The 21989-nt window shown below is 40.4% G+C and overlaps 1 protein-coding gene across 2 annotated transcripts in view; it reads left to right on the top strand.

The window, feature by feature from the left end:
* Positions 1–21989, top strand: part of ncapd3 (non-SMC condensin II complex, subunit D3) — a 32226-nt gene that overhangs the window by 7055 nt on the left and 3182 nt on the right. For both annotated transcript variants that reach the window (XM_079163008.1, XM_079163009.1), the window contains exons 8-32: positions 241–374; positions 1812–1884; positions 3174–3299; positions 4331–4583; positions 4861–4899; positions 5778–5870; positions 6034–6107; positions 6241–6375; positions 6488–6708; positions 8046–8237; positions 8330–8427; positions 8517–8626; positions 9655–9762; positions 10877–10991; positions 11558–11653; positions 12682–12920; positions 13904–13983; positions 14595–14732; positions 14856–14989; positions 15096–15304; positions 16571–16681; positions 16812–16979; positions 18854–18966; positions 20958–21010; positions 21681–21728. In XM_079163008.1, the coding sequence (XP_079019134.1) occupies positions 241–374; positions 1812–1884; positions 3174–3299; positions 4331–4583; positions 4861–4899; positions 5778–5870; positions 6034–6107; positions 6241–6375; positions 6488–6708; positions 8046–8237; positions 8330–8427; positions 8517–8626; positions 9655–9762; positions 10877–10991; positions 11558–11653; positions 12682–12920; positions 13904–13983; positions 14595–14732; positions 14856–14989; positions 15096–15304; positions 16571–16681; positions 16812–16979; positions 18854–18966; positions 20958–21010; positions 21681–21728 (3160 nt within the window). The remainder of the gene's footprint in view (positions 1–240; positions 375–1811; positions 1885–3173; positions 3300–4330; positions 4584–4860; positions 4900–5777; positions 5871–6033; positions 6108–6240; positions 6376–6487; positions 6709–8045; positions 8238–8329; positions 8428–8516; positions 8627–9654; positions 9763–10876; positions 10992–11557; positions 11654–12681; positions 12921–13903; positions 13984–14594; positions 14733–14855; positions 14990–15095; positions 15305–16570; positions 16682–16811; positions 16980–18853; positions 18967–20957; positions 21011–21680; positions 21729–21989) is intronic.

Genomic DNA, 21989 nt, shown 5'->3' with positions numbered 1-21989 from the left:
GTGCCTTTTCAGCAATTTTAGATAATGAAAATAGGTTTAATTACAATGGCTTCATATTTGTTATTATCATACCTGTCAAAGGAGACAAGAAATATGTATATACGCCTTATGGTTGAGGAGCTATTCCTGAATAATTTTGGGTATGTTACTTGAGGTGTTTTTTCCGAGAGCTAGGGTTTAACAGGTCAAACCCATAACAGAGTGATGTTTCTAATATTAACTGATGTGTCTGTTGTCCAGTCCCTGCAGTGTGTCTTTTACCGGCTTCTCTACGTGATCCTGATGATGAATAACGCCAACAAAGGGAAACTCTCCCTCCTCGTACCCAGCCAGGCCATCCTCTCCACCCGTGACCAGGCCATCCATTTTGTTTGGTAAACAGCTGTGTTTTGATCAATTGTAGAATTACTTTGTTCAAATCTCTGTGCGGTATAGTAAGATTTAGACAAGTGACGACGTTCAATATTTTAAATGGTTCCACAGTTTTGTGAAGAATGTTCTGGACTTCATCTCCACCAGACTGCAATGAATGAAAGTCTCCTCAGTAGAGCCCACACATTTCAGCATGAGATGCTTGATCATTGGCCTGTTTTCAAGGGGTTCAAGCCCAGATCCTGATCAACATTTGGTATCTGCTAGAGATGCACCTATGGATTGGCCACTGCCCGGTTTTCAGCTGATAGGTCAGGTGACTGGCCGATCCGTCTCATATCCAATTTTCTTGCTCGTCACATTGACACCCGTGTGATTGTTTCACGTTGTGCACACAGCAGCGGAAGCTGTACGGCACTCACTCACTCACTCACTCACTCACACACTCTCTGTGTCGTCGGTGTGGAAGTTCTTCAACATGAATGAAGAAGACATGAGGCTAGTAAGTGTCAAATAATGCAATTAATTTTCAGTTGGATTTTGTTTGAGAATGAAAGGAAATCTGACAAAGAAATGCAGTTGGTACAGCTCTAGTATTAGTTTCGATCCAATACTTCTATTTACTTTAATGTTGATTAAATATGTATCTGACATATTTAAATAACCGCTTTACAAACTTCTTGATCCAGATACTGGAGATCCTGGTTAAAAGAGTAAGTGAATATGCTTAAAATATTGGATATATGCAAGCTTGACAGAAGAATTGACGTGACCTGATCCACTAGAGAGCAGAGGTGTCACCCTATTGATGGCCAAAACGGATCGATTACAATATGCCTGGAAATTTTTTAATTTACATGTTAAGACCTCCCCCGCTTCTATAATGGTGAAATCAAACTGACTCAGGATCAGAAGCTAAAGGACAGTAGCAACAAAAGTCCGAGGACCTCAAGGGAAAGGGCCAGAACATGTGGCACTAGTCAAGAAGAGAACAAAAAACAGTTACTCTTTGTAAACTTAATGTCAAAATGAAACTAATTAGGGTAATGTTTTTATGACTGTCGGTGCACTTGCTTAGAGAGTCCTGACTGCCATCTACAGGAAATAAAGAGAAGTGAAGCTGGATTTGATTAGTATCTCTCCCATATAGAAATAATCTTTAGATGTATTATAAAAGCCACCAAAATGTCAACATGATGATTTTTATGGTACCTACATCTGTCTTAAATAAGTGGGACAATTGCATCATACATTGCAACTGTAATAAGCATAATGTAAAAATGTGTGACATCAAGCAACAGTCCTTTTGTTTCTGTTGGTAGAAGGAACGCTGCACATCAGGATCTCTTGGTTGTTGATTACTTTCTAGCCATTTAACTGTAGACTGCCAACTGATGTTATGAGTCATATTTGACTTTGATTTATGTGTTTGATTACAGTAATCTTGTGGATGAGCTGAAAGAGTTGGCGCTGCCTTTCTTGCAAATCCTCCTGCAGCATATCTGCTTCCAGGTGAATCCTCCAGCAAACACTCAGCAGTATTACAATTCCTGTTTGTCAACTCTTCATCTCTTAAAGGGGACATATCATGATGTGCATCAGGGTTAATTTCATTGATTTAAAAACGACCTTTTTTCCCCATGACGAGATGGCACCAACGTCATTTAACACTACCGGTGACTATGTCAAATCTGCAATATTGTTGACGGAAAAAAAGCGTAGTTTTACTTTCAAATGTATTTTTCTTCACCTTCTATCTGCTCTTGTCCTCACTCTATCACTCAGTTTCAAACGCACAGCGGCGCTAAGTCTGTCTATATCCTTGTCTCAGTCCTGACAATAGTGCTACTATAATGCGTAATGTTTGCGACTCGTCGATCGGGTGGTTGATTGACAGATTTTTCTCTCCTGTTTATCTCTCTCAATGCTCACAAGTGAGGACAGCTGTGTTCATTGTCATTCAACCTGTGTCATTTATGTAAAATGAAAATTACAAAATGATTGGTTTTGCCTAGACCAAAGTGACTGACTGGAAACATTTGATATAATCTGATTTTTTTTTTTTAAAAGTACTTTTTAATAATTGAGAAAATATGTGACAAAATTTAAGAGAAAAAACATTTGACCAAAAGTAATGGTGAAAAGTTAACTAATATGTAATGACTTTCAGTGGATTAAAACATGAAGGAAGAAATTCAAATGGCCAGCAGGGGCCACTCCTGGTTGCAAAAAATAAATCGGTCGATGAGAAAGTGACCCTGCTTCTCACTTGATGTATTATCTCAGTAAACATGAGTTTATGGTCTCAATCTCTAGTTTAAAGTCTGCTTCAATACAGTATGATGTTCATTTAGTAAATGATGGTCCGTTTAGAGTACAGTCCATAAAGCAGGATATATTTAATTGCGGGCTCACTGATTGACTGGTTGCTGCCGCTACCAGAGCCGTATCACTCCTCCGCATTCCAAATATGGAAACTTCTGTTTATCGGTTGCAAAAAACAACATGGCAATGGCTGTAATCCAAGATGGCGAGAGCAAAATTGTGGAACTCAAGGCCTCAAAATGGAAGTCCACAAACCAATGGGGGACGTCTGGTGACTACGTCCACTATTTGTATACAGTCTATTGGATGAACCTGAAAAAGACCATGATATGTCCCCTTTAAAATTATGAAGGCAGTCACATCACATGCAAGGATATTTACAGACGATTGTAGTGGTAGAATAGTTTGCTTTCAGATTGTTTTTACCAGACTCATTAGTATAGCTGGGATATAATGTTTCTGCTGTGGATGTTTAGATGGTGGAGAAGAGCGAGTTTCGAAGCTATGGAGCCCAGGCTGTGGGTATGTTGACGTCCGAGATGGAAAGTACAGACTATGCCAGCTTCATTAAGTGGCTGTTTATCTTCTCCAGAAGCTCAAAGGTAACACAATTGTCACCTCAGACATTTTATCATGATTCACACTCCAATATATGATGATTGTAGGTTTCTGTTCATACCGATGATTGCACAAGTTGATTTGCAGAACTTCTCCTCTTCATCTGTATTGCAAACTTTCAGAACACAGTTTTTAAACTGTTTTAAGAAACACTGCAGGATATTAACTAAGCCGATCACAAATTACCATCATCACCACCATTACAAGATTATTTTCCTCATCTGACTTGCATGACTTGGTGCTAAATACAATTAAATGTGCTGCTGAAGACACTTTTTTTCTGGAAAGCAATGGAGCTCAAAAACAAAAGGGAAAACCTGAAATACTACTTCCCTTACTTTTCATCGTCATCACTGAAAGATTCCTTTCAGGGTGGGTCATTAAGGATAAAGTTTGGAGCTGGTTCATTGACAATGAATTGGAAACACATTTTGTGGACCCACATAATATTTATTTAATTTTTTATGACCAAATTAATTTTATTCTATTGCAGTTTTGTCAGTTATGAAACAAAAATTGTACCATATACTCAGAACAGTCCCCTGGGTGGTGCTTTCCGTGTCATCTGACATCTTTCCCAATGCATTGTCTATAGAGCAGTTCCACACTTTATACTTGATGACATCACAAATTTGAGTTTTAGCTTTGGCATTTGGGAGAGTTGTTCATGTTTCAAGTGTCTTAGACCATAGGAATAACATGTATGAATTTTGAAGATGGGCGTAGTTCCCCTATAAACTCCTTTTTGACTAGATTATTGCTGTAAATAACTATTTAACAGCCCTGCTTAATAAGTAAGCCACTGGGGGAAATAGGCTGTACTGCTTTTTCTTCCATAGTGCAGTTGTTTCAAATGAACAAACAAAATGTAACCTGTAACCGTTTAATGCCTATAGAAGGGCTGCAAATATCCCCCATTGAGTGTTAGCTATCAGTAGCCATAGTCTAAATATCAGTCAGGCTTCATTACATCCTATCAGTGGGTGTGTACAGTGTGCTGTGCTGCCTTCTGTAGATGGTGTCCCGGCTGTTTTCCGTGGACGTAGTGATGGTTTTGCTGGAGCAGCCAGAGAGGAGACCGGAGGAGTGTCAGGACCCGGAGCTCTCCTGCTTCCTGCCTCACAAGTTCCTGATCCAGGACCTGCTGTTCGCTCGGCGGATGGACTCCTCGCCCACAGTCCAAGGCCACGCCCTAGCCTGCCTCGCCAAATGTCTGGAGCTGCCCTCGCTCAACGTCACCCAGGCAGTCCACAACCTCTTCTCTGCCAGTGAGAAAACACACACCATGGACTGGTAGAAGTTTGAAAATAGACATTTTTTTTCCCCTGTAAAGTCAATGTAGATGTGAGGAATTTGGGCTACTTTTGGATCTGAAACCAGGACCCGTTTCGGTAGACAACGCACTTTGTAGTATGAAACTCTTTTGAATTATTTGAAAATGTAAGGGGATATGTACAGTATATATTTTAAGAGCTGCTGTGTTTGTATCATAAACTGTTTTGTGGACGCATTTTCACTGAAGTAACTTTTCTACTCTCTGTTTAGCTGGAACCCAAACAGTGTTTGAAGGAGAAATCACACAAGGTACACTCTTTTGTGTCATTATTACAGATTTGTTGTTTGACTGACCACAGAGGCTGATGGTGACAAAAATCACCAAGTGTTTCTCAGAATAGAGAAGAGTTTGGTTTGAGACCTGTCGTAGGGTCTTGGAAAGCTAAATCTTACCAGACAGATAAGATTCGCACTATATTTCTGTCAGCCTTGCTTTTGAAGGATAACTCTGGTTCAATATTTCTGTCGTTTTGGTATTAATTACCTTGTTATAGAAAAAAACAAAAAACTAACTAACAAAGCTGCAGCAAATTACAGAAACTCTAAGAGCCGGTCAAAATAGCACGGCTACCTTGTAATCTACATGTGTGGTGTTCGCCTATAGTTAATGTTAGCCAATTATGTGTTAACTATATCCCTAAACGGGGGCTGTGTGGTCCCTGTAAAGTTTAGTTGATCAATTAGATTAAATCCAAAGTGGCAGTAACGAGAAAATATAGCGCAGCTTCGTAGCATCTTCAAAACCATCCTGCCGGGTGGAGAGCAGTCGGCTACTCTGGGAGAAGAAATGTCAGTCAGCGGCTGCAGCAATTTTAATCCAGACAGCACAAAATCCAGCGTTGGGAGTCTCGGCGGGCTGGTGGAGCACTGGGTCTGATCTGTGTAACGGCAGCAACAGAAAGTTTGTAAATCCGGCAGGGAGTCGGGGCAGTCCATTGGAACCAGACCCCTGGTGCTGCGGTTTGCACTGGCAGATTTCTTTCAATGATTTTAACTTAAATTATGGTCAGATCTTACACATTGCACTTTTTAAAAATGTAGTGGAGTTTGATACCCAGGCCTTCATGGTTCACTGTCTTGCACATTGTTTGAAGTGTTGAGGTTTTATAGATGTGTCTGTGTTTCAGGAAGCCTTAGTTCCCAGAAGACTCAAAAAACCTACCGCACTCTGCCGTTTAGGACTGTGGAGATTAGCAGCACAGACGGCTCCGACTGTGACGGTGAGACAAGCTAATCTGATTTAACATACCAAATTATTTTTATTGTATGCATTAGGTGGCATTTTGTAAATAGATGTGCAAGAACTGTTTACACATTTGTGTGGGTTTGTGTGTGTATACACTCAAAGTCGCACATTGACTCAAAGATGTATTTTCAATGCAGCAAAAGAGAACCTGGCTCTCCTCCTGCTGCGAGTAAAAGACTCAAACACGAATTTGAGAAAATCGGCATTGCAGGTACCAGAAAACCTGAGTTTCATCGAATGGCTTCATGTGACAAATTCAAATAATGATGAGCCACCAGTATGTGTTTCACCCTGGCTTTCTGTGCAGATGACTCTTTAACCTCTGCTCTGTCGTCCGTTCACAGACTCTAGTGGGTCTCCTGAAACATAACGTGATCACTTTGAGCTGGGAGAACCTGACTACGCTGTCTGAGCGCAGCAGGGACCCGGCCGTGTCTGTGAAGAAGAAGGCCCTGCAGTGCATAGGAGAGCTGCTCGCTGTGAGTCTCAACCAGCAGCTCGGAGACACAGTACAACATTTTAAAGATAAAATAAAGAGAGAAGAAAATGTGTTGCACGTTTTGCAGTACATATATTTCCTCTGACCACCAGGCTAAACCAGAGTGCAGCTTGGTGCAGAAGGCGTGGCTGCAGGGTATGCTGCCGGCTGTGATGGACTCAGAGAACTCTGTGCAGGACAAGGCCCTGGAGGCTCTGGACCAGGTGCTGCTCAGCCAGGTCAAACCGTACTCTGCCAGCCGCCACCTGGATGCCAGTCAGAGGCTGACCTGGGACCTGCTGGGCCTGCTCTGCAATGAGTGCCGGAACCTCAGGTTGGACCAGCTACGTTCAGGCTACATACACACTAACATACCTGCAAACCCACTGCTTTTCGGCGAAATTCGCAGTTTCAAAATATATCATCCACGTGAATCGTGTAGATCCGTAGAGTTGTTTTTTTTTTGGGGGGGGGGGGGGGGGGGTCAACTGGCCAGCCAGCGTTTCTCAGATTGGAGTGAGATGAGGAGAAAAGGTGATGTTGTGATCTTTACACGTCACATCAAAGATGTTTTATTGTAGAGTCTTGCCCAATCAGCGTTATGAGGTCTACAGCATCTTCATTTCGCTCCATTAAAGTTTAAGTTCCTTTACCGTTCAGACTTGCTGGGTTAAGTTAACGTCCACTGCATGCGGAAATTTGTGGACTGTTAATGTTCGTCATTATCGCGAATTAGGAGAAAAAAAACGTAACGCGATGAAACATCCCCCCCCCCGAGCTTCAGGAAGAGGACGCTGTTTGTGTAGCGCAGCTTGATGCAGAGCTGAGATGTGAAGGAGCTGTGCCTGGATAAAGGTGGAGGAGGTCTAAACTGACGTGAAGGGAGAGCAGTACAGCTTTCTCCTGTCAGTGTTTTAAATACATTGATAAGGCAGGGTATGCTAAATGCAGCCTCTGCTCAAAGTAGATAAAGTACAGCAACAAGGTCTCACATCACACTGCCAGACACTGTTCACTGTAATGACCACAGCCAGAGTAGATTATCATTTTAATTTAAATAATAGAACTGGATTGAATGCATATTAATTGCAAATAGAAGATAGGATTGTGGCCTAACAGCTTTACAGTAACAGTGGAAGTTAATATGAAGCCGTACAGTAACGGGGTTCAATGAAAACTAATCACTTTATTTAGGCGATGGTTCTCACTACTCTTGGTATCTTTGTTTTTATTTGACTAAAACCTTTGAAAATGAGACCTCGGTCTCATTGGATTTTGTCTAAATAAAGGTTAATAATATTGATTGAAAAAAAAAAGGAGCTAACTAGCGAGCTGTTCAACTAGAGCTGAAATACTGATTAATCACTGAATAATAAATTATTATTTTGCTGAAAGTAAATATTGTCTTATCACTTAAATATGAGCTTTAAAATGTCGCATTCTGTACTCTGAGAATAAAATTAAGATAAAATCCATGCCCCTGACAGGGTTTCGGGCTTGTCACCTTTTTCACCTCTTATGAGTTTGCAGGTATGTTATTGGCACAGTGTTGGGTTTTATCAGGAATCATTTCAAAGCAGACTTTACTGACCTTTAAATAGGGCAATTGCTTGGAGAATGAGCACATCGCTGCTGCTGTCGCTGACTTTGTTTCTTGTCCCGGGTCTCCAGCCGGTATTTCAGCAGGGCCTTCACCATCTGGTCCCAACGGAACAAGTTCACACAGACGCTCATCACCAACCTGATCTCGCACACTGAGGCCGATCACGCCGCCGGGGCCTGGCTGCTGCTCTCCAAGGTTGTCTCCTCGTCCCCCAGATTGCACTACGAGAAGATCCTGGACGCCTGGGACAGCATGATCATGTGAGAGGGACACACAATGTTTTTTAACAGCTGAGAACCCAGTGCCACCTCGAGGATGTTTTTTAACTTTACTACTCTATTTTTGTTCTTAGTTCAAACGACGTAACTGCGACAACCTGCTGTCACATTCTGTGTGTGATGGGGGATATTGCTGTGCATTTGAATGAAGACACCAAGGATAGGATAGTTGGTTAGTGAATATGGTGTGGGATGTCGGGAAAATGTACAGGAGGAGTTTGGAACTGTCACAATATCTCTTTCTGTCTCTTCCCTCTCTAGTTGATCTGATGTCTTGGTTAAAGACTTTTACTTTGTCTCTGGAGGTGATCTCTGCTGCCGTGGAGACTCTTTATCAACTCGGCCGCAGCGAAGATGTCAAACAGACTCAGGTTGGAGATCTCGCCTTTTCTCTTTACAACTGCCTGTCATACAGTTTCATAATGCAAAATGTGTAGTTCCATGCCATAGTTCAGAAGACGGACCTTTAATAACAGAGCTAACACTAGACAAAAGGAATGTTATTTACGTTTACTGATGCTGCTTGCATCAGTACTGTGAAAAAGATTATTATAAAAGATTATGTCTCGGTGCAGAAAACTCAATAATCTGAAATTAAAACCTGAATGGACCTCCATTGGCACAGAATCTAGTGTCACCGTAACAGCTCACTTTATCAGTGTCTGTATTGTCATACCACAGGTTCCAGAGAAAGCGTTATTTTTGTGCGAGCTGGTACAGAATGCTCATTGTACCATAACAGGAGGATTTGGTTGAACATAAGTCTATTATCTATTTGTGAATAAGGGCAGCTTTTTATGTCAAGTGATTCAGAACATTCAGATTTTTACAGCAAGAATGTCGCTACAGGCAAAACTGTATTTCTTTTCTTCTTGGTTCTCTTTGCAACGCTGGGAAATATGTTGGAAAATGTAACGCTCCAGTTTACAAGTCTCTTCTATTGTTAATGATATTGTATTAATAAAATATAATGGAAGTAAATTCATCTTTATTTTTCATTATGAATCATTACAAATATGATGTGTTTTAAAAATACCAGATAGTCACAAAAAATAAATCATGTATAGAAATCAAAAGGTTTGATGCTTCAAGATGAATTGCTAATCATTTTATAATCAAATCGTAGCCTTCAGAATCGATTCGTGATCGAAATGATGGCCGAGTGTGTTGTTCCATTACTTGGAACTGTTTTCATGCTTCCCAAAACATTTTTGGTGGCTTTATCTTTGTATTTATTTTGATCATGTACAGAATCTAAACTTTCCAAAGTCACAGCTCATCATCCAGCATTAAACAGATTCTCCCGATATGATGTCCTACATCATGATTTAATCAAAAATATGACTCATCCCTAGTTCCCACTTTCTGTCATTTCATATGTGATTTCTTTTTTCTTCAGGCTTTTCTTAACCAGCACTGTGGTGAGCTGGTGTCGGTGTGTGAGGCGTATTTAGCTGACATTATCCTGAGGGAAAAGGGAGCCCAGAACCTCAATGAGGAGCTGATGGTGAGACTTAACCCTTCGCTTGCTTTTTCTTGGATAAACATTGGCCTGAAAGATGTATCAAGTATGGTTCATTTTATTTGAGATCAACACATACTGTGTACAGCAGTTGTGACACAAGTAATTTCAAAAACCATCTGCTGCTCACACTATTCTCAGAAATAGGAGCAATAAAACAGACAATCTCTCTGGTAGTGTCAAAGCCAGACTTTTAGAATACAGTCTGGGCCACATCGTTAACTGACCAGTTCAGTTCCAACAAACTTTGGCACATCAGGGTGATAAAAACACATGTGCTCAATCATAGGGATGATAAATGTCTGGGTGCTTTGAACATTTAAATATAGCCATGGTGGAACTAATTGAAAGGCTTCACCTCATGCTCAAGTTTTACTTTCTATTTTGTATTTTTGGTTTTTACAGCACAAGAGATGCTTTTCAGTTGTACAGCCTGTTGTGACCTGTTGCTTTTTGGGAAAGTGTTTGTTTAGTGTTCTTAATGCTGGATAGGCTCCACACACACTCAGCCACTCCGCTGAGTATCTACTTGTTATGGCTCGTTTCAGTCTCCTGAAGTGTGATTTATTGCAGCTGGATTCACCATGTAGTTGTTCTCATTTACAAATGTTTCTGTTGCCGAACATGAAATTAAAGTCATTCTCAAGCTGCTGTATTTTATTTTTTTTTATTTTTTTTTTTTTTAGAATCACTGCATCATCTGATAAGATCAAAATAAGTTTAGGCTACTGACAACAGCTCTGCTGTGTAATTGGCTATATTAATATTTAGAATAAGTGATTGCAAGAAATTTAGAGGGGGCTAAATGCTGTTTGCTGCTTTACAGCTGTGATAATGATGGCATAAACCCTCACTGAGCAGTTTTTTTACTATTTTCCCCGTACACACCAAGCTAGCGTTTTAAGATTTGAAGAAGTTTTTAGAAAGCTCAGTGTTTAGGTGAGGAAACTGCATTGAGACTGTACGGAGGGGTGAAAGTAAGAGAAAAAGATTTTTGCAAAATAATGTGGACGATGTGTCTCATTGCTTTTTGTTTTGTCAAAGACCAGGGTGCTGCACCATACCAGGTAAATGTGGAACTGAAAATGCTCTCTTCCAGGTGAAACACCTCCACACTCTGGGTGTGGCGTCACTCCAATGTCCCGGCAAGGTCGGCAAAAGGACGGTGCTGCTTGTGGAGTCCATCCTGACAACACATTCTGACAAATTGGCTGGTAAGGTGCATGGACATCTAGGGAAATGAGATACTGTGGTTTTCAAATCTACATGATCTGAACCATGGTCTTGCCTCCTGCCGTGGTCCTGCCTGACACCCACTGCTACTATCTTTATTATTAGTAGTAGCATTGCTTGCATTTATTTATTTCAGGATTTGTTTCATAGCCATATTTATTCATGTATTTAATTGTTAAATATTGAATGAAATTGCATTCCAAACTACTGACAGATCTCCTCCAAATGAATGGGTCGGCTACATTTCTTCACACGGGGGCTTCTGTCGGTTTGAACGTAGCCTAATACTTAAAAGACCTGCCAGTGTTTACTTTGTATGATAGGTTGAAGAAAATGTTTTGACAGAGTATCGCCCGACTGATATCAATAATGATATTAATATTCGGGAGTTTCAAAAAAATCTGATAACACGCATTGTATTTGTATATATGTGATACTACTTTTGGGAGTAGCCAAAGAACAAACAAAACGAAACCTACACTTATGTGCTTTAAAAATGTAACATCACCTGTATTCAGTGGTAACATGTTCTTTATGTTGGTGACAGAGTGCCAGGAGGAGCTGCCAGCATCACTGCCTCTGTCTCAGTTCAAAGCAAACTCTCTGCCTCGCAAAGTGAGAGCCCATGGAGTCATCACTTTAGGTAAACTGTCCTTCCCTGACTCTATATCAGCCTACTGTCTCTTTTAGTAATGTCTGATGGTACGTGTCCAGAAGGAGTTCTTTTTGTAAGTGAGGGGCCATGCCGCTTCCCAGCATTGGACACCTAATAGGCTGCCACTAGGCAACTGATACAACGAAATGTGTGTCTGAAATCAATTTAGGCGAGAAACAAGCCAAGCAGTTGCTGAATCTGTCTTCATTTTAGATCGATAACGACTAGTTTGTTTAAAAGTTTTTTCGGTAGTTTCCAAAAGTGTCAAGTTGCACTGGGTGCCACTGATTAGTATACGGTTTGCTAGACCTAAACTTTATGCAAATGAGGAGGGAACCAACTCGATGCCCCTGTGTCCTGAAATGCAGCGCTGTGCTACCAGAATGCATTGCACGGCTGCTTACCATCGCCTCAACCATTGGTTTGTTGACTGCGCTTTTGAAACCTCGAGTTTTGCCTTTTGGCCGTCACCATCTTGTTTTTTTGTAAGCAGTGAACGGAAGTGACCATATTTGGACTGAGTGACATAGAGACGCCGTATACGGCTCTGGTAGAGACCTGTCAATCACAAGGTTGCCCTGACCTAAAGCATACCCTGCTTTATGGCCTATTTGACTCTAAATGAAGCATAATTTACTAAATGAACATCATGCTGTTTGAAGAAGACTTGAAACTAGCCATTGAGACCATAAACTCATGTTTACTGAGATAATACATCAAGTGAGAAGCAGGGTCACTTTCTCATCGACTCATTTATTTTTTGCAACCAGAGGAGTGGCTCCTGCTTGCCATTTGAATAAATGCAAATTTAATGCGCTTCCATATTGGCTCTACTTTTCAGGACCGGAGGTTGCCGTCTACCGCTTACATAGACAATGAATAGGAAGCGTGGAAATGATGGAGCCTGTGTACATGTACCGTTAGAAACATTGGTCATAGCCTTAACCTCCATGCATTTCTGCCACCTCATTACACATCTAACGTTCTCCTCGCCGTTGGCGTCCGTCCGGGCTCAGGCAAACTGTGTCTGCAGCACGAGGAACTCGTCCAGAAGTACCTGCCGGTGTTTGCCAGGGAGCTGGAGGTTGGCACAGAGGTTGCTGTGCGCAACAATGTGGTTGTGGTTTTGTGTGATCTGTGTGTTCGATACACCAACATCGTGGATCACTATATCCCCAACATCTCCGCCTGTCTGCGAGACAGTGAAGCTGTCATCCGGGAGCAGACTCTCATCATGCTGACCAACCTGCTGCAGGTAGGAACTGTTTTACACTTTCTTCACTAGGCTACAGTTAGAGAAATGTTTTTTTGTAATTATTCATTGCAGTTTCATAAAAACGAAATGGTGTGACATCTATAATTTTCAAGTGAAGTCAATTAAAAACCACTGACAGACATTTTTTTCATTAATGGCAATAGACAGCATGCTTTTCTTTAAATGGTTTAGCAGAGTTTGAAAATAATGGCTAAAGAAACATCAAATTGCAGATTAAAGGTGCAATGTGTCAGATCTGGCTAGCATTTTTGTTTAAAATGTTTTTAAAAAAAAGAGAGTTTGCAACCAGTGAACGGAAGTGACCATATTTGGACTGTGGGGGAGTGACGTAGAGATGCCATATACGGCTCTGGTAGTGACCTGTCAATCTCACAAGTCCGCCCTAAAGCATACCCTGCTTTATGGTCTACTTGAAACTAGAGATTGAGACCATAAACTTATCTTCACAATGTTTACTGAGGTAAGAAATCAAGTGAGAAGTAGTCATTTTCTCATAGACTTCCATACAATCTGAATTATTTGTGCAACCGGAGTCGTCGCCCTGATGGCCATTAGAAAGAATGGAGGTTGAAGAGACTAACTCATTGACTTCACACACCAGATGGCCAGACGTTACACATTGCACCTTTTTAAAGACTACTAGGGTTCTGCTTATAGATGGACAGCAAAAAGGCTGCTGCATTTTAATCTTATTATCCCTGTATTTTAACTATTGCACTATTTCATGGCTTAGATTCAAATTTATTTTTCTTTGTGTGATGTTTTTTTTTTTTTTCTTTTTTTTACATAATTGGCATTGGTGGAGGTAAACTCTTAAGATTTTCTTTGCCAACGACTGACTACTTCTTTGTAATTGTTGTGCATATCACAACAAATAACAACTACTCTAGGCTTTTCTCTGGGAATCTTGTTACAAGGAGCGTTTTTCAGTATGCCTCTAATTACCTGTCTTTTTGTTCCAGGAGGAATTTGTGAAATGGAAGGGCTCCCTCTTCTTTCGCTTCATGGTGACGTTGGTCGACCCGGTCCCTGCCATCGCCAGGTAAATTCCACTGCACAGATAGATGATGACTCGGTAGATCATTTCTATATATATATATATATATATATATATATATATATATATATATATATATATATATATATATATATATATATATATATATATATATATATATATATATATATATATATATATATATATATATATATATATATATATATATATATATATATATATATATATCATCTAAACATTGATACAGGGTGAGCTGTGTTTTCTTCTCTGACTATGGAAATTAAAACTTGTAACTTGTTTGTACTACATTCATTTGCTACCTATTCTTGCCTTAAAGAAGGACTTTTTTTAATTTTTTTTATTAAGAATATAAGAAAAATTGGAAGCAATGTCCTGTTCTTGAGTCTGTTCGGATCTTAAGTATCCACGTCGACCTGGGCTGCATGATGTATTGTAGGATGTTCCAAAACAAATGCATAGACAGTTTTTTTTTTTTTGGGTATCGATGAAATGTTTTTGGCTCTAGGTACAACAAGCACACAGTGACACTTCATACTAGTATTGTTACTATCTAATATCGCTCTGAACGCCGAAAGAAATCCAACATGATATCAAAACCTGTTTTCTTGTCCCAGTCTGTGCGAATACTGCCTGCTCCACCTGCTGCTGAAGAAGAACCCAGAAATGTTCAGCCAGCACTTCATCGAGTGCATCTTCCACTTCAGCTCGTACAACAAACACAAGTCCTACAACAAGTTCCCTCAAAGTGAGAGGTAGGAAGCTGTGTCGATATTAGTTCTGTCATCCCGTTCACATGTTCATATCCTGTTAAAATACATGCAAGGATTTCTTTTTTTGGTCTATTCATTGGCTTATTTAAAAAAAAATCAATGCAGAGAAAAGGTTCAGTTCTCCCTGAAAGGAGCTCAGCACCGCGAGAAGCGTTTTCGGATCTACCGCTTCCTGTTGGAGCACTTCACAGACGCCCAGCGCTTTAACATCACTGTCAAGATCAACCAGACTATCTTAGGTGAACACGTGTGTGTGTGTGTGTGGATTGAGATGTAAAAAACAACAGTTTCTAGCGCTCGTGCAAAAAGAAATCCCTGGTAACCTCTTACCCTTTCCTATCACAGCATGCTTTGCGGACGAGGAGCTGCCATTGGATGCGGATGGCGCTGAAATTTTGTCAGAGACTTTCAACATCTTGAGTCTAAAGGAGATGAAGCTGCAGGCCATATCTACTCCAGCAGAAAGCGCCGCAGGGGAGGAACCTGAGGAAGAGAACATGGCCACCATGGCGAAGGCTGTCCTGCAGGTTGCGCAGAAGAAGGTGGTGTCTCAGGTGAGCACTGCTGGCCAAGTTAGTCTCCTCAAAGACAAGTTATATTTCTTTATTACTCATAACTCAGCAGCAAGAAGTAGCATTACATGACTAGTTAGTTTACATTCATTTCTAAGCTCAGCTACATCAAAGGCATCTAGTGATGCCCCCCGAAACCCAGTTCTAAAAGGGAACTGGTTCTAAATGAGTAAAACCCGTGGTTTTGATAAGGTCTGCTATCGATGCTTTAAGACAGGGGTATTAAATTACATTTATTCTCAGTTTTCAAATTTAACTGGATGGATTATAAATACTACATAGAAATACATAAATAAATGTTCTTCTCATTTCAAGTAACGTAATGTCTGGATTAATGAATAACTTGCATAATGGAAAGCTTTTGAAAAATGCATCTTAAAAGAAAGTAATTCATTTGAGAAAAATTAATTTCACTGAATTGTCCTGCAGCTTTAAATTCAGTTCATTCAGGGTGAAGTGTTGTCAATCAAAAAAGCCACAATATTATATTTGTCTCATCTTCTATTAAGATAAATTAGTGAGCATGGACTTTATCTGTGATTATTAAACCACTTGTTTCAGCTCTATTCTCTCTGTTAACATCATTGAACAGTGAATTCATGTTAGATTCTGATCATATCGGGCTCTTAGGTTTATTTTCTGTATCTTCATTTCAGATGTGAGTTGGTACGTTTGCTCCAAATGAGACCTACTGTTTTTAAACTGCCCATTAGAAGAATTCATCTAAACGAGTCTGTCCAATATTGGTTAAAGACTCTGATGCCTCTGGCCGGAAATCATCTTGAGAAATAATTTTTTCAGCCAGCGTAAATATTTTCCTGCTCTTCATTCTCTTTCCTCGTCTCTCCCCCGTGTGTCAAGGTGTGTATACATCTGACTGGAGTCAGGAAACTTGTCAGACAACCCAGATTTGATTGGCTGAGCTGCATCACGTGATGTGATTTACTACGCATAAGTCTGCGAGTTTCCTACACTGCTGAACAAGTGCCGTAAATGCTGGAAAAGCTGCGCCGGTTAAAATGGAAGAGCTCCGTCAAAATTTAATCATTCTCAATAATCTATCAGTTTTACAGAGACAGCGGATCATGAGGAAGGATTAGAATCAAAGACTCCGCCTTTAGCCTGTGTCTTATAACTGACTTTCTGCAACCCCTTCTGACGAGAAACGCAAAAACTGCCTATACCACTGTAAAAATTCTGTAGAGCTTTCAGGTTTGCTCCTCTCAGCCTCCTGCTTTTGATCCACAGGTCCAGAAGAAGGCCTTCATAGAGAACACGGTTCCTCTCATCATCGGCTTGAAGAGCCTGCTGGAGCAGAAACGTTCTCCCGTCCTCAGAGACCTCATGGCCTACCTTCAGGTGAGACCACAGCACAGATGCTCTACATATTCATTTGAAGAGGGAATTGATGTGCAGCCTGATGTATGGCCCTGCAGAAACAGGCTTCTCTTGTAAGCCTGCACCTAACCTTTGTTTGGCCCTACTCCAGGTGACGATGCAGGACTACCGTAACGAGGTGAAGGAGTTTTTCTCTGGAGACGAGCAGCTGGCGGCTGAGCTGGAGTTTGCTCTGAAGACGGCTGAGAAGGAGAAGAAGATGTTGGAACAGATGGACAACTGGAGTTTGACAGGAGACGCCAGGACTCCTACTGCACAGGTCAGAAATCCCAGCATCTACAACGAACACAAAGTTTTAGATACTGAGTGCAACTTTAAAATAAACATGTACAGTGGGGAAAAAAAGTATTTAGTCAGCCACCAATTGTTCCACTTAAAAAGATGAGAGGCCTGTAATTTTCATCATAGGTATACCTCAACTATGAGAGACGATTTTTAAAGAATTTATTTGCAAATTATGGTGGAAAATAAGTATTTGGTCACCTATATACAAACAAGATTTCTGGCTTTCACAGACCTGTAACTTCTTCTTTAAGAGGCTCCTCTGTCCTCCACTCGTTACCTGTATTAATGGCACCTATTTTAACTCGTTATCAGTATAAAAGACACCTGTCCACAACCTCAAACAGTCACACTCCAAACTCCACTATGGCCAAGACCAAAGAGCTGTCAAAGGACACCAGAAACAAAATTGTAGACCTGCACCAGGCTGGGAAGACTGAATCTGCAATAGGTAAGCAGCTTGGTGTGAAGAAATCAACTGTGGGAGCAATTATTAGAAAATGGAAGACCTACAAGACCACTGATAATGTCCCTCGATCTGGGGCTCCATGCAAGATCTCACCCCGTGGGGTCAAAATGATCACAAGAACGGTGAGCAAAAATCCCAGAACCACACGGGGGGACCTAGTGAATGACCTGCAGAGAGCTGGGACCAAAGTAACAAAGGCTACCATCAGTAACACACTACGCCGCCAGGGACTCAAATCCTGCAGTGCCAGACGTGTCCCCCTGCTCAAGCCAGTTCAGGTCCAGGCCCGTCTGAAGTTTGCTAGAGAGCATTTGGATGATCCAGAAGAGGATTGGGAGAATGTCATATGGTCAGATGAAACCAAAATAGAACTTTTTGGTAGAAACTCAACTAGTCGTGTTTGGAGGAGAAAGAATGCTGAGTTGCATCCAAAGAACACCATACCTACTGTGAAGCATGGGGGTGGAAACATCATGCTTTGGGGCTGTTTTTCTGCAAAGGGACCAGGACGACTGATCTGTGTAAAGGAAAGAATGAATGGGGCCATGTATCGTGAGATTTTGAGTGAAAACCTCCTTCCATCAGCAAGGGCATTGAAGATGAAACGTGGCTGGGTCTTTCAGCAGGACAATGATCCCAAACACACCGCCCGGGCAACGAAGGAGTGGATTCGTAAGAAGCATTTCAAGGTCCTGGAGTGGCCTAGCCAGTCTCCAGATCTCAACCCCATAGAAAGTCTTTGGAGGGAGTTGAAAGTCCGTGTTGCCCAGCGACAGCCCCAAAACATCACTGCTCTAGAGGAGATCTGCATGGAGGAATGGGCCAAAATACCAGCAACAGTGTGTGAAAACCTTGTGAAGACTTACAGAAAACGTTTGACCTCTGTCATTGCCAACAAAGGGTATATAACAAAGTATTGAGATGAACTTTTGTTATTGACCAAATACTTATTTTCCACCATAATTTGCAAATAAATTCTTTAAAAATCAGACAATGTGATTTTCTGGATTTTTTTTTTTCTCATTCTGTCTCTCATAGTTGAGGTATACCTATGATGAAAATTACAGGCCTCTCATCTTTTTAAGTGGGAGAACTTGCACAATTGGTGGCTGACTAAATACTTTTTTTCCCCACTGTATGTAGGTATGGCTTTTGTTCAGCTTTCATTGACTTATAAAATAATTGCTCTTTCAAATTTAATTTGTTTTTAAAAAAGAAATAAAATGCACGACAATATTACCATTACTATTGTGAGGTTATTTATTTAGTTGTTTAAGAATTATTGATTTGTTTATGTTTTACATTAATAACAAGTACAGGCCAGTGTTTCTGAGTTTTCTACGGTCAGTGAAGGTGTCAAGGTGGTTCTGTTTTCTCCTCAGTGTTCAGTCCAGGGCTCTCCCAGCAGGTCCAGGCCCCTCCTCCCGTTCAGCTTTGCCACGCCACAGCTGCCACGTCGAAACCCCCTGTCTGCCAGACTAGCACACACTGATAGGTAGGTTTTTCTACCGCTGCAGCACATCAACATCATGGTTGTTTTTTAATTGTTAGCTGTGATGAAATAAAAAACACAACTTCATGTAGTCAAGGATAGAAGTTAATTTATTTTACTCACTTTCCTGTAATTTCTACAATATTTTGTTTATGATCACAAAAGAATACAGAAAGGACATGAAAGAAAGTGTCTCTCACTCGCTCGCTAAATCTCACACACTCTCTCTCACTCACATACTCTCTCTCACACTCTCTCTCACATTCACACTCTCTCACACATATAATGGAGGACAGAGTATGACTTAAGTATAAATAAATGTTTAAATACAGAAATGAATTAATGTATAGATAAATAAAAGTTGATAATCAAACAGGACTTAAAGAAATGCATATTTATTTCTAAGTTTCTGTTCACTTACATTTATTCTGTATGCTAATTGGGTGGGAGGTCCTAACCTCTGTCTAAAGCAGGATTGGTCATAGGAGTGTGATGGCTTCTGGTCTACTACTTCTGCCTTTCACAGTAACGTTGAAGTTGGCTATCCCAGTGTTGCCATTTTTATTTTTTTTTGGAGACTCTGACGTGAAAGCACGTACCATTCTGCAGTCACTGTCCTCTACGAGCAGTGGGTGCTGCCGTGAGCCCCTCCACCGTCCCAAAGCACTCACAGGCAGTCAGCCTCACGCAGCAGTCCCAGCTGCAGACTGTGGAAGCCATTAGTGCTGCTGGCTAGTTTTTTGACGTTGCCTACGTCAAAAAACTCATAGGGATGATTTGCTAGGAATCGGTTGCTTCCCTACTTGACAAATCCTGCTTAAGAATGAGGTTTTGGACCGCCTATTAATTTCAGCATTTAAATATTTCTGTATCTATGCATTTATCTATTTATTACTGTATTTATTAATGCATTTATTTATTTATACTTAAGAAATGTTTCGTCCTCCATAGTGTGTGTATGTATATGTCTGTCTGTCTGTCTGTCTGTCTGTCTGTAAATAGAAGATTGGCCACAATTCTAACAGCTATACAGTAACAGTGGAAGTCCATTAATTTTAAGCCATACAGTAACAGGGTTCAATGGAAACTATCACTTTATTTGTACAGGCGACGGGTCTCGCTACTCTTGCTGTCTTTGTTATTTGACTAAAACTTTTGAAAATGAGACCTCGGTCTCAATGGATTTAATCTAAAAGGTTAATAATAGAGCTGAAATACTGATTAATAACTGAATAATAAATTAGTAAATGTCTTGCCGTTTAATTTTCTTCTGAGTAAACCAGAATGCTACATTTCAAAGCTCATATTTAAAATAAAATACTCCAGGTTGCACGTTATTGTTTTGAAAAGATATGTAGTGTAAAACTCTTTATTGCCAAATATTTGAACTTGTTTTGTTTAGTTTTTCACAGGTTGTATTTTATTGCTATTATCTTGAAAAGATCTTCAGTGCAAAACAGGTTAATTGCAGCCTCAATAAGCTATTTTTTGCTAAATATTAGTTATTTTTTGCACAGATAGAACTTAATTTGCATTGTTCTAACTTAGGGATTGCTCAATGTATTTGTTTTTGTCTGATGGAGCAATCTGGTTTACTTGAAAGTGATTGCAATTTTCTTTATTCTATTTGAAAAAGCACAGATGGAGGAGTCACAAAATGTTATTTCAATAATAGTTCAACATGGACCATTTTGTTACAGTGTTGATGGGGCGATGGGGCATGAACATTTTTCTTCCTCCAAATTGGGGCGTGACAGAAAAAGTTTGAGAACCATATTACCTCACAACTGAATGGGAGATGAAGAGTTATGTTCTTCAGACATGCCCCCTTAGAGTCTCACCAGCGAGGATTTGGCATTTCTGTTTTTTTGCTGTATTGAAAACGTACCGAACCGTGGCACCACTGTGTCGTATTAAACCGAACCTGAATTATTTGAACTGTTAAACCCCGTGTGTGTGTGTGTGTGTGTGTGTGTGTGTGTGTGTGTCATCAGGCGTGTGCGGGAGGAACATGTCCAGTCTAAGTCAATCACTCTGGAAGGAACAGGTACGGCATGCTGGAGGTTAAAACTACGATTTATGTTTAAGGAAACTCTTCTAAGCTCCACTGAGTGCAGCAGTTGGGGAACTTTTAGTTGGAGGTTGGAGGGTCAGAGGTCACTTCACAAATACAATTCGACAAATAAAATAAAATGAATGTTTTCATCTGGATTATTATTATGAAACCGATGTTCTCATTCTAATCCAGCTGGAATGTTTTAATGGGTTGATTCACATTAAACAAAACACCAGATCAAGATTTCAGAATCTGAAATGTGTAAATAGGTTATTGTTTGCTAACAATTTTGCCATATCAGAGGTGATGATGTCTCATTAAGTTTGTTTCTGCTGAAAAAATAAATCTGTTACCACAGGCTTAATTTCTATTCAAAGGGTACAGACCGCTTCTTACGGAGTTACATCCGTTTTTGAATCTGTGTCTCCTTAAGTCTTGCAAAACTCATTTGAGAAATGGGGCGGGCGGGAAGACGGATGCATTTTATAAGTTGCAGAAACAATCAAAATTTTAGTAAATGTGTAATTAGATTATGAATGATGTGTAATCATTTGATTATCATAGTTTTCATACTTAATCAGACCGACTGAAAGTGGTTTTATTCCAACATCAGTCTTTGACGGGAGTCCCAACGTCCTGATTGTTTTCTTTAACTTTCCAGTGATGCCTAAAGAAGTTGTGATTGACAGAGCCATCAGCACACCAAAGGGTACGAGCCCACCTCCACAACACTTCACAAGTGCCAGTGTTACTGGGAAGAAAACCCAGACTCCGAACAGTATTTCTTCTTCTACACATGGTCGTGTTCTCACAGTCCATATGCCTTTTCCTTTAAAGTGTATCTTTGAAAATCTTAGAAAGAAATGCACTTATTCTTTCCAAGAGTCTGATGTTCAGATGGATATCAATCTCATGTCTGTGTTCGGAGTCGAGACGTAGTTAGCCTAGTTTAGCATAAAGATTGGAAGCA

The sequence above is a fragment of the Pholis gunnellus genome (genome assembly GCF_910591455.1).
Source record: "Pholis gunnellus genome assembly, chromosome: 7".
Lineage (NCBI taxonomy): Eukaryota > Metazoa > Chordata > Actinopteri > Perciformes > Pholidae > Pholis > Pholis gunnellus.
Note: the sequence above shows the minus strand (reverse complement) of the source record. Positions and strands in the feature narration are given on the sequence as shown.